Below are 16019 nucleotides of genomic sequence, written 5' to 3'. Positions count from 1 at the left end.
TATTCTTTATTCACTTCCTCTATTTCTATATAAAGAGGTGTGTGTGTGTGTGTGTGTGTGTGTGTGTGTGTGTGTGTACATATGCACAGACTTTATTATAAACTTAAAAGCTCATGGTATTAGAAATTCACTTTTAGTTAGATGCATTGCAAGACTTAAATCTATTCAATTGAGTTTGCTAAAAGTGTTATTTTATGTTCATAAACATTTTGTGTGTGGAGGTTGCTAGAAAATGTATGGACTGCTCATTTTCTGCTTCAATACCAGTGAAGCACATTGCTGTCGTGGTCAAAAGCCAAAAGATGACTTCAAGTAATGCTAAAAAGGGAAGAAATCCAACATGAAATGGTATTTATTCATTCATATATTAGCATGTAATTCTACTAAGCAGGATCATGGAAATTTTGCATCTGCAGCCTACTTCAAAGGCTCAGAGGGTTCAAACTGATGAAGCATATGACCTATAAAAGTATACAAAGAAGGTTTGCATAACCATTGCGATAAGGATCTCATTTTTTAAAACAATATTTGATAGTTTGAACCTAGGCAGACAGACAATTTTTAAGAAGAAAAACTTTCACAACCTACTACCGTGTTCCCCAAAAATAAGACCTAGCCAGACAATCAGCTCTAATGCATCTTTTGAAGCAAAAATTAATATAAGACCCGGTCTTATTTTAGTATAAGGCTGGATCTCATATAATATAATACAAGACCGGGTCTTATATTAATTTTTGCTCCAAAAGACGCATTAGAGCTGATTGTCCGGCTAGGTCTTATTTTCAGGGAAACAGGGTAGTTAATTATAGGCTTTATCAGTGGGAACATGTCATTCTCCTCCCTCAGCCCAAACTAGTGTCTGTATATAAAAAGTGTCAGTTTTCTTTTTGGTTTTGGTTGAAATATATTGAGAGGGTTCAGAAAGGTATACCTAACTAATTCGTATTTAAATACTACCTGGGAAAAAATTTCCTGAAATGTCAGTCTGAAGCTTTTTTCTAGAGGCCCAGTATCATTTCAAAGATAAACGTGGGAATAGCAAAATCAGAGCACACTTATTTTTGGATATGGCTGTGCAATCAAGAACTCCATTAGTTTTGTCAGATGCCTCTTAGCACTCTAGAACTTATTGACTCTAAAACTTGTGACTAATCCAACACATTGTCATTAATAGCAAGGTCACAGAAACCACAGGTATTCTCTTCTTTGGTAAAATAAAAGGATTACAGGCTAAAGAGAAAAATAAAAATTGTCTTCCTGAGTCCTACACTGATGTTTTTAGTATTTTGGAATTATTCTAGAGAACTAGCTAAAAGCGTATAATTTCCTCTCTTCAGTGCTCAGGACAGAGACTAATGAATTAGGTACTTAAGGAGTATTTTTTCATCATGCTAATAAAAATTGAAACAGTCATGAGAATGCTATTTCCTGAGAGGTGAAATATACTGCAGCAGTCATATCTAACACCTATATGCATTAATCAAGTGTCCGACATCTGGCCAGTATATAAGTCCTATGTAGCAATATTTTCACTGGGTAGTTTCTCAATTCAATGTATTAATTTTATGTCTTTCATAATTTTTTTTTATATTTATGCCCCTTCAGCCCCAACAATCACAAAAAACAACCACAAGAATGATAACATACACAATTATATTCGTATTCTAGAACCTCAAGTTTGGCTATTAGAATAGCCAGAATCCAAAACACCGACACCACCAAATGCTGGCAAGAATGTGGAGCCACAGGAACTCCCATTCATTGCTGGTAGAAATGCAGCTTTACTTATAATTGCCCGAATTTGGAAGCAACCAAGAGGCCCTTCATTAGGAGAATAGGTAAATACACAGTCTTATATCCATACAACAGAATTTTGTTTGATGCTAAAAATAAACAAGCTATAAAGCAATGAATAGACAAAGAGTAAGCTTAAGTGCACATTACTAAGTGAAAGAAGCCAATATGAAAAGGCTACATACTGTCTACTTCCAACCACGTGACATTCTGGAAAAGGCAAAAAACTACAGAGAGAGTAAAAAGATCAGTGGTTGCCAAGGATTAGGGGAGAGGTAAGAATGAATAGACGAAGGACAGAGCATTTTTAGGACAGTGAAACTATTCTGTGTAATGTTATCTTGGTGGGTACATATTATTACACATTCATCAAAACCCACAGAATGCACATCAAGAATGAACCCCAAGAACTTTGGGTGACAGTGACATGCCAATGAGTGCTCATCAACTGCAACAAATGTACCACTCTGGGCGGAGATGTTATTAGTGGGAGAGGCAGTATGTGGGTAAGCAGATGGGGTAAACGGGAACTCTGTACTTTCTACTTAATTTTGCTATGAACCTAAAACGGCTCTAAAATATAAAGTCTACAATTTTAAAAAATGATAAGAACATGACCAAGATGAGAACCTTCTTCAAGGTAATATTTTCTTCACCACTTTCTAAGAAATCGTAGGTAGTGTATTAAAATGTAAATTTTTCATATATTTTTAAACCTCATTAAAACATATTAAGTGTTATTGTTTCATAAAATAATTCTTAAATTAAAAATTAAATGCTGAATATCTTACAAAATAAATTTAAATAATTGAACCGAATGTTAATAGAGAGAGATAATGGCGGCAATGTGCTTTGCTTCCTCTTTATCAAAAATTGCAGGGACATGAAGCCAGGCATAAAAGAGTACAGATTGTGCCATGTCATTTACATGAGTATAAAATCAGGCAATCCTACTCTTTGCTGTTAGATGTTAGGAAAGTGACTTCTTAGAAAGAAGTGTGATGACTGGAAGGGAGCCCCGGAAGGTTCTGAGGTGCGAGTTGAAGATTTTGGAGTTTGGTTCAGTGTTCTGGATACTACTGATTTGGGTGTTCTCAATTTATAGCCTTTTGTGCACTTCTCTGCATGTGTGTTATACTTTTTTTTTAAGTAAAAAACAAACAAACAAAAAAGGCAGTAAACATTGTTCTTCCTTAAGCTTTTATTGAAGCAAAGAGGAGATAGAGAGAAGGGTATATAATTTTTTACGTAAGCTTATGGTTTATTTAAGAATAGAGAAGAACAAAAGGAAGGTAAGAGAGCTTAAAGAAGCTGAGAGGAATGGCCTTTCAAATATATTGTTAAACAGGTTAGATTTCTCCGTGTTAGTCATGAGCTAAGATAAATCATAAGGACATCAGTATAACCTAGACAGCCAGCAAAGGAAAACATAAGATATGGAGGAAGTTAGATCTATCTTAACCAAGACCAAGAGTAAATTAAGAATTAATAAATATCTTTCTGGGAGACTTGTACCACATCCCTGCCAAAATGTGTACTTTCATTTCTATGTGAATTATTGCGCTTTGAAAAATGATCAGGGCTTAGGACTTTTCACTGATTCTGTTACGTGGAGTCCACTCTTGTCTGTTCTGTGGGCACAAACAACTGAATAGTTATGCACTGGTACAATTGTTTTCTTGATTGAGTTGTGTTAGGATGCGACCTATGACCTCCAGCTACATTCTTTGCACAGGTCATAGGTGTTTCATTCACAGATTATGCCTAAGTGAGTTTCCAAAGAGTTTCTTAACATAGGAGGTGTATTCTAGTACACATTCACTGAATGCTATTTCAAGCAACAGCCTTCACCTCTTTACCTGGCAGGTCATTTTACTTGAGGCAAAATAGATGAGTATGGCCTTTATATCCTCTTATTTCCACATATCACCCTGAGATGTTAATAAGAAATGAAGGGTTCAGAAAGTGAATGCACAACTAAGGAGAAAAGCTGAACTTAAAAAGCCTAATCAACCTTGAGATGAATTAAGCCTTGAAGAAGTAAGAAATTGAGTAATTTCAGACAACACAGTATTACTGATTATAACCGATTTATCAGATGCTTTGAAATCTAAGGTGTACAGGGGAATGTGTGTGTATTTGGGGAGGGATGTTTATGTGTGTATGTTTGAAATTCAATAAGCATATACTTACTGTTATTCACAATGTGTCAGATAGTGTGCTAAGCCCTTAAGCATGACTTATCTCATTAAATGCTCAAAATAACACGACAAGGTAAGTATGCTTATTACTTCCGTCCAAAGATAAGAACATAGAGGGTAGTAAAGTTTACGTGACTTGTGGATCTCACAACCTAAGTGGGAGAGATAGAATTTTAGTTCCTCTTTGTCTCACCTCAAAACCATTTAGTACTGTCTTGATTACTTAATGAACACAATAGCAAAGAGAGAAATATTGGGCAAGATAATAGGACAAAAAGAGAGAAAAAGAAGTTTAAGATACAAAGGAAGATGAAGTAAGGAAAAGAAGTGAAAAATGGACGAGAGATAAAATACAAATAACACAGTGAAGCACATAATAGACATTCAATAAATGTTTGTTAAATGAATGTGTGTGACACATACAAATAAATGCCATAATACCCACTCCATAAATTTTTTAAAACTTATAATTTCATTATTGTTCCCTTAGCATTGCAGTCAAACGTGTTTATATGGTTCAAAAGAAAAATTATTTCATCGTCATGCTTTTTGAACACATTCAAAAGTTAAGAAAACTAAAATCCCCAAGGTGTAAAAATTACGCATCTGAATTAAAAGAATTTTCTCATTTATATCCCTCACTTTCAAACTAACTTCTTGATTAAACATTAATGTAATTATATGAATTAATAACCTTAAAGAGAAAAATAATCAAGTCTTCATTATAATTTCCAGGTAGATTCTTTCTGAAGCGAAGTAACACTAGAAAATAATTACACCTAATAATAGGGGAGCTATTCCATTAAATCCCTTTCTTCACTTTTTAAAAAAGTACATAATTTTGAAGGAAGTAGGAGAAATAAAGAGAGAATGAGCCCCATTTGATCTACTCAAGACTCATCAGGTACCCCTACCAGCAGTAATGTACTTCTCCCATCTACACTGAGGAAATTGAAAGAACATTCCCATTTTCGTTCTTCTATCAAAGAAGCTGACACTGCTAGGAAAATGTTGTTGATTGGGGCCATGGCAGAATCATCTTTTCCAACTTCTGCCTTGTTTTTATCCCCAATAGTGATCCTGTAGATAGTGCTTTCTAACTCGGCATCTTTCTAAAGATTCTTATGTTCTCAACCCCAACCCACGCATCTCGTCATCTTTTTATAAGATCATTATGCTTCTATTGATGAAATATTCTCTCTATATAACACAGTATGTTTAGCTCTTGCTTAAGCACTTTCTTTTATCGCCTCACATTTAGATTTCACAGGAACCCTAAAATGTCTATACTATGATCATCCCTATTTTATAGACGAAGAAACAAGGATGTAAAGAGGTTTTGTTACTTGACCAAGATCACAAACTACCGAGTGGTGAAACCGGATTCAGACTCTATCTGAATATAAAGCTTGTGCTTCTGATCACTGTGAAAAATACAAACTGTTAAATGGAACTTAAGACACTTCCCACTGCCTCAGATCCTCTCTGCTCCTTCCTCTCTTTCCTCATCTTTCATTCGAGGCTCACTGCTACATCCTCATTAACTCCCAAAGCCAGCCTTTGCCTCTCAGTTACTGAGCCCATGGCAGCCCATCTGTTTCTGGAATTTGCTTATCATTTATCCCTAATTTTTTGGCACATGATGAAGAGGTTCAGGAATTATAAGAATAATGAATGAGTAACAGAAGCCCAATGCAGTGGGTGAATTGAGTGGGACTCTAAGAATAGCTACATTGATTTGCCTCAAGCTTTTCTTCCATGGTGGTTCCACCTTCATCCACACATAAGTTCTTATATATTAAGGGAGGAAATGAGAGTCCAGTTCTTCATGACTATAAAATAAATTAGACTTAAAAAAACCCCACAGTTTGTCACCTTACTTAGTAGAAAACAGAGGCAAGTACAATTATGCCGCAAATTTCATGATGACTTAATTTGTAAGGTTAATATTTTATAACTAGCCTTAATCTTCCTTAATCAGAAACTGAAAATTTACCTAATTTCAAATCAGCCTGTTTATTTATCTGTACATACGAGTATTCAATATCACTATACACATCATTCAATTTTTTTAATGTATAAATATTTCCAGAAATTACTTCACTACCTGCAGACCTTTAGCTTCAAGATTAAATTATATAAAGTACTTCCAAATTATTAATAATGATTTTCTCCGTTTTGCTCTAAATGAGATAACTATCAAAAAGAATATTTATATTTCATATTAACACATAATCATTTCATCACATTTGACTCTGCTTGATATCAATTTACTAAATAAGTAATGTTGAATCACAAGGAAATTATGCATAACTTCTAGAGATGACATATTATGTCAGTTTTTCCATATTTTGACATTTTGTATCTCATTTTCTACTTAAACAAGTAGATAAAACATAAAGCAGTGTCAAGCCCATTTCATCAATAGAATACATACTAAAATATTGAATTAGCTCTAGTAATGCAGTTGTCTCAGTCACAAAGAAAGACCATTTGGGGAAGTTAAGATATTTCTCAAAACCTCTTAATTTCTAGTGAAAGCACAGTGACTTAGAAGAGAGCCAGCATTCAAATGGTTCTGTGTTCCTTTCCTCCCTCTTTCACTTATTTCCATTCCATTTGTACTTTCATTTTCCCATCTCAGGTACTATTCTCTCCTGGGGACTATTGGAAATATCTCTTAACTTGTCATCCTCGTCTTTAATCTCATCTCCTCCAGTCTGCAAATTGCTGCCATAGTTACTTTCCTACAACACAAATCCTAGCACTTCACTGTCCCACTCAAAAAGCTTCAATTCCCTGTTGCCTGCTGTGTCACATTCAAACATCAGAGTTTCACAAAGATTTCTAACCAGGTGCAAACTCATTTTCCCATTCTCATCCCCTGGCTGCTCCCGGGTCACTCCGATTCTTCCACCGGGGATGTTCAGCTTCCTTAGATGCACGGTCTTCCTTCCCTGTCTTCCAGCTACTATTGAACTGCTTTGTCTGTCATAAATACCTTTTCCCATCTTCTCTACCTGAGGAAATGTCACTTTCCATTTGTACCTGAAATCAGATGTCACCTACTGTCTGTGTTGCATTCTTTGAGCCCCCAACCCCACTTTTGTAGTTTCCTAGTATCAGCCTTCCGTTGTGTTTGTACCTGCCCATGCGTCTGTCACATCACTTATCAAATCGAATTCTTGTTGGCAGCACGTTTTTGTCCCTCCTGTTAAGCTATGGTCTTTGACAACTCAGAGAACCACATTTCATTAATCTTTTTATTAGATGCCTAGCACAGAGCCATTTTCTTAGGTGCTCTGTAAGATTCCCAATAAAATGTATGTGGGATAAATGAATAATCCATAAGAGATAAAAATTAATATAAACAACTGAAATAAAAAACAGTAGGAACATTGATAGCAGCCTATGTTTGAAAAATATACCTTTACCTGTCAAAGAATTTGTAGAGAATATGGAGCTGGAAGAGACCTCAGACATCAGATCATTTTAGTATAATCCTTCCATTTAAAAGACGAAGCTGAGAAGTCAAGATGGATGGACTCACAACACAGAGGAAAGTAGTGGCGGAGGGAGAATAAAAGCTGGGATTCCACAATAGGACATATTGTTGGTGGGTTTTAATTAAAAACAGAACTAACTGTGATTTTGCTTACTTATATTTTTTAAATAAAGTTTTGTAAATGCAATTATTTCAAATAATTACTATTATAATTTTTGAATCTTTGTAAATTTGATAGGTGGAAAACAGTCTTTCATTGTTGACTCAATAGGCTTTCTCTCATTATAATGAGGATTTACTTTTTTTCAAACTTTTATTCACATTTACGAGTTCTGCTTATTGATCTCTCGAATATGTCACAATTGATATCAAGCTAGCTGGCTCTTTTTATGCTTGAGGTATTATCCTTTGACACAACAACCCAAAAATATCCCCTACTTTATATTCCATTTTAAAACTGTTATTGATAATTTTAATATTCAAAAGTGTTACATTTTACCAAATCAAACATGTCTGTTTTTCTGTTATGACATTTAACTGATTTTAAGCTTCCCCATTCAAATATATGTATGTACATATATAGTATAAACTTATTCATTTATTATCATTATATATTTCTGGTTATTTCTATCTGATTCTTTTTCTCATGTCTATTCTGGTACCAGTTCCATACTGGATTGATTATTGTATCTTAATATTATCCTTAAACGTTAAGTGTTCGGTAGGAGTAATTTTTTATTCAAAATCTTTTTAGTTATTTTAACTTTCTCACAATTAAAATTTAAAATATTATTTCAAATTCCTTTGTCATTTTGATCAGAATCATACTAACTTACACTAAATCTGAATGCAGATTTACTCAGAAGAGATTAACACTTTTCCTATAATTAGTTTTTCTGTCTATGAACAAAGAATGTCTCTTGATAAACTTGTCTTCATATGAGTCTTTTCTATTCCAAGATACTTTAAATATTGGAGACAACTCATTCCAAGATATTTTAAATATTTTTTGCAAAGGAAACAGTTTCATTTACCATATGTCAGTCAATGATTTCTTACTAATATATAGGAGAGCTCTTAATATTTTAATATTCATTTTATATTTCATCATCTTCCTAAAGTAAGTACTTCTAGTATAGTTTTCAATTTATTGTCTTGAGAGCAAATCATTTGGAAAGTGTAATACTACTTCTTCCTTTTTAGTAGTAATTTCTGTTATTTTTGTTTCATGTTTTATCACATTGACTAAAATTTATAAAATATAATAATAGAAATAGGACTAGTCTATTTCTTTAATTAGATAAATATATAACCAGTTGTAGGCTCAGAGAGATGTTCTTTATCATGTTAAATATTTACTCCATTTCTAGTTTATGTTTTTATACTTGTGACAGAAATGAGGGTTAAAATTTAATCAAATAGCTTTACAGAATCCTATCAGATATTTATCATGGTCTTATTTGACCTAGTAGTGTGTTTGTGGTACATTTCCTGATAGTGTATTAAGCCACTTATTTCTTTTAGATAGCTTAAAGATACTTCATGCAAACAAATTTGCTCTAAAATCAGACTATAGAGTTCAGAGACTCTGAAAATTGTATATTTGGAAATTTTGCAGTAATTGCCTGAAATCAATAAGGTTTCTGGAGAAAAGAAGATGCTGATAAATTCCATCTCTGTATCAGTCTCTGTGATCAGGCGAGTGTTTGTATTTTCCTTAGAATACTGAGCACTGAAATGGTTAGACCACGACCTCACTGAGTTTAGAGAAGCTGCTTCATTCCTCTTGGTGTCAGAGAATGCAATCACAAAATGAAGACTTGCATTAAATAATTCCAAAGTTCAGTCCTCTCTCAGATGGCCACAGATTCTAGCTGACTCTTCTGGAGCTTAACAAACACTCACCCACCTACCAAAGCAACGAGATTCAGAGACCACAGCCTTACCCCTCTCAGGTTTCTTCCTTTATGCCCACTTCATTTAAATATTCCCCATAAATCACTTATAGAAACTTCCTAAGCGACCCTTTTCATCCCCAGGAAGTGCCCCATGACAGCTAAGTTTGTACTACTTGCTCCTTGCTACTGGTATTTTGGATGAGGTGTGACATCCAACCTAAGTCTGCCTAATAAGATTCAAATTTCGAAGAAGTTGGAATTGGGACTTAAAAAAAAAAACAAAAAAGTATGTTAATCTTCACAGGAGTCTTGAACAAACAGCATCTAAATACTGTAGATGGCTTGCTGCTACCTACCCTATGAACCTAGAAATAGGGGAAACCAAGGTAAAGAGAACCAAACAAAGCAGGTAGACAGAGATATGTTTAGATTTCTGGCAGGTTTTTAGTTCTTATAACGAGTTCCTTTCTTAGACCCTTTTATAGTCTGCCGTAGGTTTCTTGACACATCCTCATAAATTCTTCCTTTTAGCTTAAGCAAGCTTAAGGTAGTTTCTGATGCCTGCAATCAAACACTCCTGATTAGTATTCCAGGGAGCCTGCACTGCCCCTGACGTGAGCTCAACTATAGAGGAAAGGAGTGGGGAGAGATCTCTGGAATTCTATTCAACTCTTTTTCTTATGATAAATAAGGTTCTCATGGCAACAGAAAAACCTTTGATTCCATACAAGATGTACAGTATTAATATTTTATTGCCTATAGACCAGACCAGAGTAAGGAATTGACACCATTGCTTAAGTTCCTGAAAAATCTGAACTCTTCTTTTTTATTTTGTTTTTCTTTTGATAAATCTTCGGATTTAAAAAATTTATAGAAATAGCATTTTGTTCAAGTGGTAGCAATTAAAGTAATCCTAAAAGGCAGGTGTTTGTTTCCCTCTGTCTCCCCAGTTGAGAAGAGAGGTTGAGAAAAGTTGTAAGAAACACAGGAATAACACAGATATGCTATGACTCAGATGGTGCTTAAAATACCCGTGCAGAATATGGTTCAGGTACATGTTTCCTCTGATGAGAAAAGATCAGTTTGAGCGATTAAACTCAATCAAAGCACCATTGTCGTTGACGTCTAGGATGACAAGTAGTCTTTATAGTTCAACCATTTGACTAAGTGTTTTACCTTTAACTAGTTGTTTTGCTATAGAATAATTCTGGCCCTTATACACTAATCATTCATCATTCTAAATTCTATTGTGATCTTTATGTTGCCCGTTAAACAATAAACTAGAAGCATGACCTTTTAAACCAAGTATCTTTAAACCACTGTTTAATTAGGCATACCGACTCAAGGTTACAATCTCAGCAAGACCAAGTTTTAAACAGTTCTCTTTAATTTTATACCAATGGTCTGTTCATCAGCCAGCTGCTCTGGCTGCTTTGCTTCCTGCTGTTACAAACCGGAAGAAGAGTGTCCCTCCACACAGATGACATGGTTTTACTATCTCAAAGTGAAAAGAACCGCAGAAAGCAATTTGTTCAGATAGCTCATTAATGTCAGAAAGAACAAGTTTAACAACAACTTTTTCTACACAGAAATTACACTTTAGGGCAGACACATCCAATATTTAAATGGACATTACTAAGTAATTCCATCCAATGGGTCAGTTTTTTTAATTACTTGGGAGTGCAATGCATAGCTCACTGATCCTGACAGAAAATCTAGAAGGCTACACTGCACAAAATTGACAGGTGCTTTACAAAGCTCATTCTTTCTATGCTAAGAAAACTTTTAGTATACAGTAACTTTTTTTGTTGTCATGTATAATAAGCAGTTCTGGGTCTAGTTAAGTACATTCTCAACTCTTCAGGAGATTCGAAACTGGTCCTAAGGAAATCATGGTTTGGCCAACGACCCCTCGCACTTCCAGTCGTTGGGAAGTGGGTTCGCTACCTCAACAGGTAAAAACGCTGGCCATCACCAACACAACCTGCTCAACTGGCATGCAATTAACAACATATAATAGCTGGGTTGCCAAGAGAGAACACAAATTCCAGATGTCTGTTTTCAGTTTCTGGGCAAGTCCTGTGAAGAGCAAAGATATCTAAATCTGTGGATTTGATGTGTGCGCCATATGGCTACAGGGACCTTTCAAAAGAAGCAGCGTATCCAAGATTATGGCCCCCCCCTTCAACTCAGCAATTCTTATTTTCAGTGACTGAAACGTTAAATTTCTGAGTAGGATTCTTTTGAAGACAGTGTTTGGAAAGCAGAGTGTAAGGGAGATGCTCTTCATTTATTCTTAGTAGAGTACGGTAATGCCTATATCATCAGGGCTCAAAAGAGTTATAAATCTAGATCAAGGAAAACTATTTCCCTCTCCCTGAAAATTATTTTAATAAAATATCCTTCAGCATGACAAGCATTAAATTCTTAGTTTTGATTATGAGTACATAATACAAAACAGCCAAAGAGACAGTTTCTGCTTTTTCTGTAAAAATTTGTTAAATAGTATTGCTTATTAGGCTTTCCAAGACCCATATGATACATTTCTTTTAGAAATAATTTCCAAGAAAATCCATTCTCTCCTGAAAAATAGGTAAGCTTGCTTTTATCATATAATGAAACATATATCCCATCGAATGTCCCTTTACATTTTGTCTGCTTAGGAAGCTGAGAATTTAATGTAGTTCATTCTGGCTACCATATTTGTTTATAACTCCAATGGCTTTGATGGTGTACTATATTTGAAGAACTTTATGTGTCTTTTTATCATCAACAGGCAAGTTATTAATAATAAAGGAACACTAATAGATAAGCCAATAATGAAACCAAAAAATTGATGAGCTTCCTGAAAATTACTGAAAATCAAGAGAATTCTATATTCCACAATAATTTGCTTATCATCAGCTATGGGAACACAGCCAAGTTCTACACCACTAGCAAAATAAATCTCCAACGAGCTCAAAGAGCTTCTCTTTTAAGTTTATACACTAAAATTAATGTATTTTACATGATCCTTATCTGGAGTATACTTACTCTTTTATCAGACACAATTCTATCATGCTTGAGTGGGTTTCTGTTGCTTTCAGGATGAAAAAAAAATCTGGAGAAATGACCTATATGACCTCTCACAATCTATCTGGCCCTGCCTGCTGCTTCACCCTTATCTCTGACACTCATCTTCCTCAGATTTCACCATCCCTAACTCCCTAGATTAGGGATATTTCCCCTATTATAGACTCTTAGTTCAGCATACCTCTCCTTCCAGTACTCATTGCAGATTATATAATCATACATTACTTGATTAATACCTCAGTTCCCCCAAGAAACTCTAAATCTCATGTCTGTTTGGACTGTTTTGTTGTTGTTGTTGTCTTTCAGTAACGTATGTTTAACATATTCTATGTGTTCAATAAATATCTGTTGAATAAATTAATGAAATTTTATTTGTGCTTCTGTGTCTATAGTGGATTGGAAGGAGCAAATTATGGAAGGGATAAGATCTAAAAAAACAAACACAGCAATATTAGTCTGCTAATGTAAAAGGGCAAAAAGCAATAAAAAGTGGACAGAAGACCTCAGAAATCATTGCAGTCTAGAGGCAAATTTTCTTAATAATTGTAGGACATCATTAAGACATTTTTAAGAGTCTTTAATAGCACCATTATATTACGGTGTGGTATAATAATTGAAGTCATCAAGGAAAGGTTAGGTTTTTATTTATGGTTAAGATAAAAGAGAAATTGGTAATTCACCTTTAAAATACTTTAATCCAGTGTTTCTTTAAAAGATTTCCTTATTTTCTGAGGATAAGCTTTAGTTATTGAGAAAATATGTTCCTCAGCATTGTTCCTCCCACCTTCTACCAATTTGGATAAATGAAATGTTCCCCAATCTCATGTTAGGTTAAATAACCTTGCATTGTAACACTCCTCTTTGCTCAATTTGATAATTGCAAGAAAATTCTTTTCAAATTCCCCTTCGTAGTTTTATTCTTAACAAACAGATTAATGTTATACAATGCTTCACACAAAATCTGCTGAAAAAGAAAATACTCTGTGTTGAATGTAAACTAAATTTTTGTCTCCTGTTGCGTGAACAAACCAAAGAAGAAGTTTCCACTTGAATTCTAAATTGAAGATGACCTTGTGCTTTTTTTGAGAGAGGCTGGCAGCTGAGGTCACTGGAGTGTATTATGATGGACAGTGCAGTACTGTGCATTGCTCAGAGGCACGTCCACTGTGTGGATGAAAGCCAAATAGAAAGAATCAGACAGCTCAGAGCATTCTATCATTTCATATGAAAATAATGGTCAAAGTCACGGGCAGCAACCATTACAACTTTCATAAAAGAACAGCATTCAATAATTTCATCACTTCAGACAGACAATTTGGCTATTCTCAGCCAAATACTATGAATCCAGCATATTCTGTATCACTTTCTTGTGACACTCACAGAAGCAGCATTTCTGCTTCGGCAAGAGGCAAACGCCATGTACTTTTCATTGTATGTAGTTCTATCTTACACAATGCAGCTCATTGCTTTAAATTGACCAAATCATTGAATGAAATGCAAGTAAAAAAGAACATGCAGAAGTTTAACACATCACTCTTAGAATATAAATATATAGCAATTCCAAATCACTTTCCTCAAGTCAACATACTGTTTAAAAAACTTAAAATCCATTTCAAACCAAAATGTCTACAATTCCTTCTCTAATAACGGCATGAACAACACATTTTCAAAGAAACCTAATCTGTTGCCAATGGTTCCAAAGTTATTTCTGAAATAGTGATATTTAAGTAGAATGTTTTGATTGGTAGAGGCTTATTTTTAACCTCTGCTTCTTTGAGCAGATTAAGAGTAGCACAAGAAAAATATGTTTGGGATTTAAAAGCAGGTGGAAAGAACTCACACTTCTGATTAAAAGGGGAACTGTTTCAAATCCTGTTGAGTGTCTTCTATATATAGGGGGAAAGAACATACTGTCTTCTAAAATATTTAGAGACCAAAAAAAAAAAAAAAAAGTAACTTACCGTTAAAATTTACAGCCCGGATATAAGCAAGTAGCTCTTTCCCATCGATGGCACTCATTCGTGGGCAGAGGCCAATGTACCCAGGGCAGAGGTCTTTGTGCATATTATGCAAGGCATATGCCATGGCATACACTGCATCGATTACAAATTGGACCTTTCCTTCCTGTTCGTAAGATGAATCCCGTGCTATTCGCTCCAGCCCTGCAAACGAAAAAGGAAAACCATCAACTGGCACTGTTAGATTTCACGAAAAGATGGCATTAGGGCTAAGATTTCCACCGGTTGAGGAACACCTTATGAGACAAACAATTTGATTGTACTCCAGATTATTTTAGTCCTGTACTTACTGAGTCAAGTTTTCAACGGGGTATTGAATTTTTTAATTTGGAAAGAACTGAAACTATTTCATTAGCAACAAAAAGATATAAAGCAAATAAAAGACATGGAGTTGCATGATTTTTCTTTCTACCTTATTAAGTCCCATTATATTGTACAATCTGGTAATTACATAACATTTTGGTAGTGACTTGATCTCTTAAGTGAAAAGGGTAGACTTATTCTTTTCATCTACCTCAGCTCCAGGAGTATCATTTAATTAGTGGCCGGAAGTCAGTACCCCATCCCCAGGTCTGTTCTTGTTTTTAATGTGCTCTATTTGGGAGCCTTTTTTGTAAATATTAAACAATAATATTTCCTTAAGTGAACCTCGTTATCTTTAGTAAAATCATTCAATTTATTTTCTTCCTGAACTCACTTTTCTATTTTATTTTTCTTATTTTTCCAGCTTTATAAAGCTATAATTGACATATAACATTGGGTAAGTTTAAAGTGTACAACATCATGATTCAATATACATATATTGTAAAATGATTAACACAATAAGGTTAATTAGCACATCCATCACCTCACATAGTTGTCATTTTCTTCCTTAGGGTAAGAACTTTTAAGATTGAATCTCAGTAAATTTCAAGTACAAAGTACTGTATTGTTAACTGTAGTAACCATGCTGCGCTTTAGATCCCCATCAGTTGTCTATTTTAATTTTCTATTAAAAAGATGTAGAGCTCTCAAAATGAATGTCATTCACAATAATTGTTCTTATGTTTAGGCACATGTAGATCTGAGAATTGGCATGGGAGATTACTTTCAGCTTAGCGTTTTTCACTTAATATGTAATGGAAGCATAGAATCAAAAATAGAAGGTAAATTTGATGTTAAAATTAGATGACGTGTAATTAGCAATAATCCAACATTCTCATTGTGAAGATGAGGAAACTGAGTCACATGGAAGTGAAATTCACTTAGGATGCATAGAGGAGATACAGGAACCCTCCCCAGGTCTTGGACTCAAAGTGCAACATTCTCTAAATCCCCAGGGGGAAAAAAATTAGTGGTAGATGACAAGAGTGTTGGGCACACATGAAGAAATTACAGAAATGATATTGAGGGCTTACTAGGGGGACAAAAAGGGCCTCCTGTCATTTCCACATACCCCAAACCTTATGTATCCATTAACACTCAGAGAGACCAAAAGCAAAAGCACTTTAAACCTTCCCCTGGATGTCAGTTAGCAACCTTTAATAGATAG

At 34.7% G+C, this 16019-nt stretch overlaps 1 protein-coding gene across 4 annotated transcripts in view; it reads right to left on the bottom strand.

The window, feature by feature from the left end:
* Window positions 1-16019, bottom strand: part of GRM8 (glutamate metabotropic receptor 8) — a 681950-nt gene that overhangs the window by 234748 nt on the left and 431183 nt on the right. For all 4 annotated transcript variants that reach the window (XM_074315645.2, XM_019749052.3, XM_019749054.3 and 1 more), the window contains exon 7: window positions 14432-14632. In XM_074315645.2, coding sequence (XP_074171746.1) covers window positions 14432-14632 — 201 coding nt within the window. The remainder of the gene's footprint in view (window positions 1-14431; window positions 14633-16019) is intronic.

Source organism: Rhinolophus sinicus, chromosome 8 (assembly GCF_057876585.1).
Source record: "Rhinolophus sinicus isolate RSI-liver-muscle chromosome 8, RSI-T2T, whole genome shotgun sequence".
Classification (NCBI taxonomy): domain Eukaryota; kingdom Metazoa; phylum Chordata; class Mammalia; order Chiroptera; family Rhinolophidae; genus Rhinolophus; species Rhinolophus sinicus.
The sequence above is the reverse complement of the archived record's forward strand: the minus strand, read 5'-3'. Positions and strand labels throughout refer to the sequence as shown.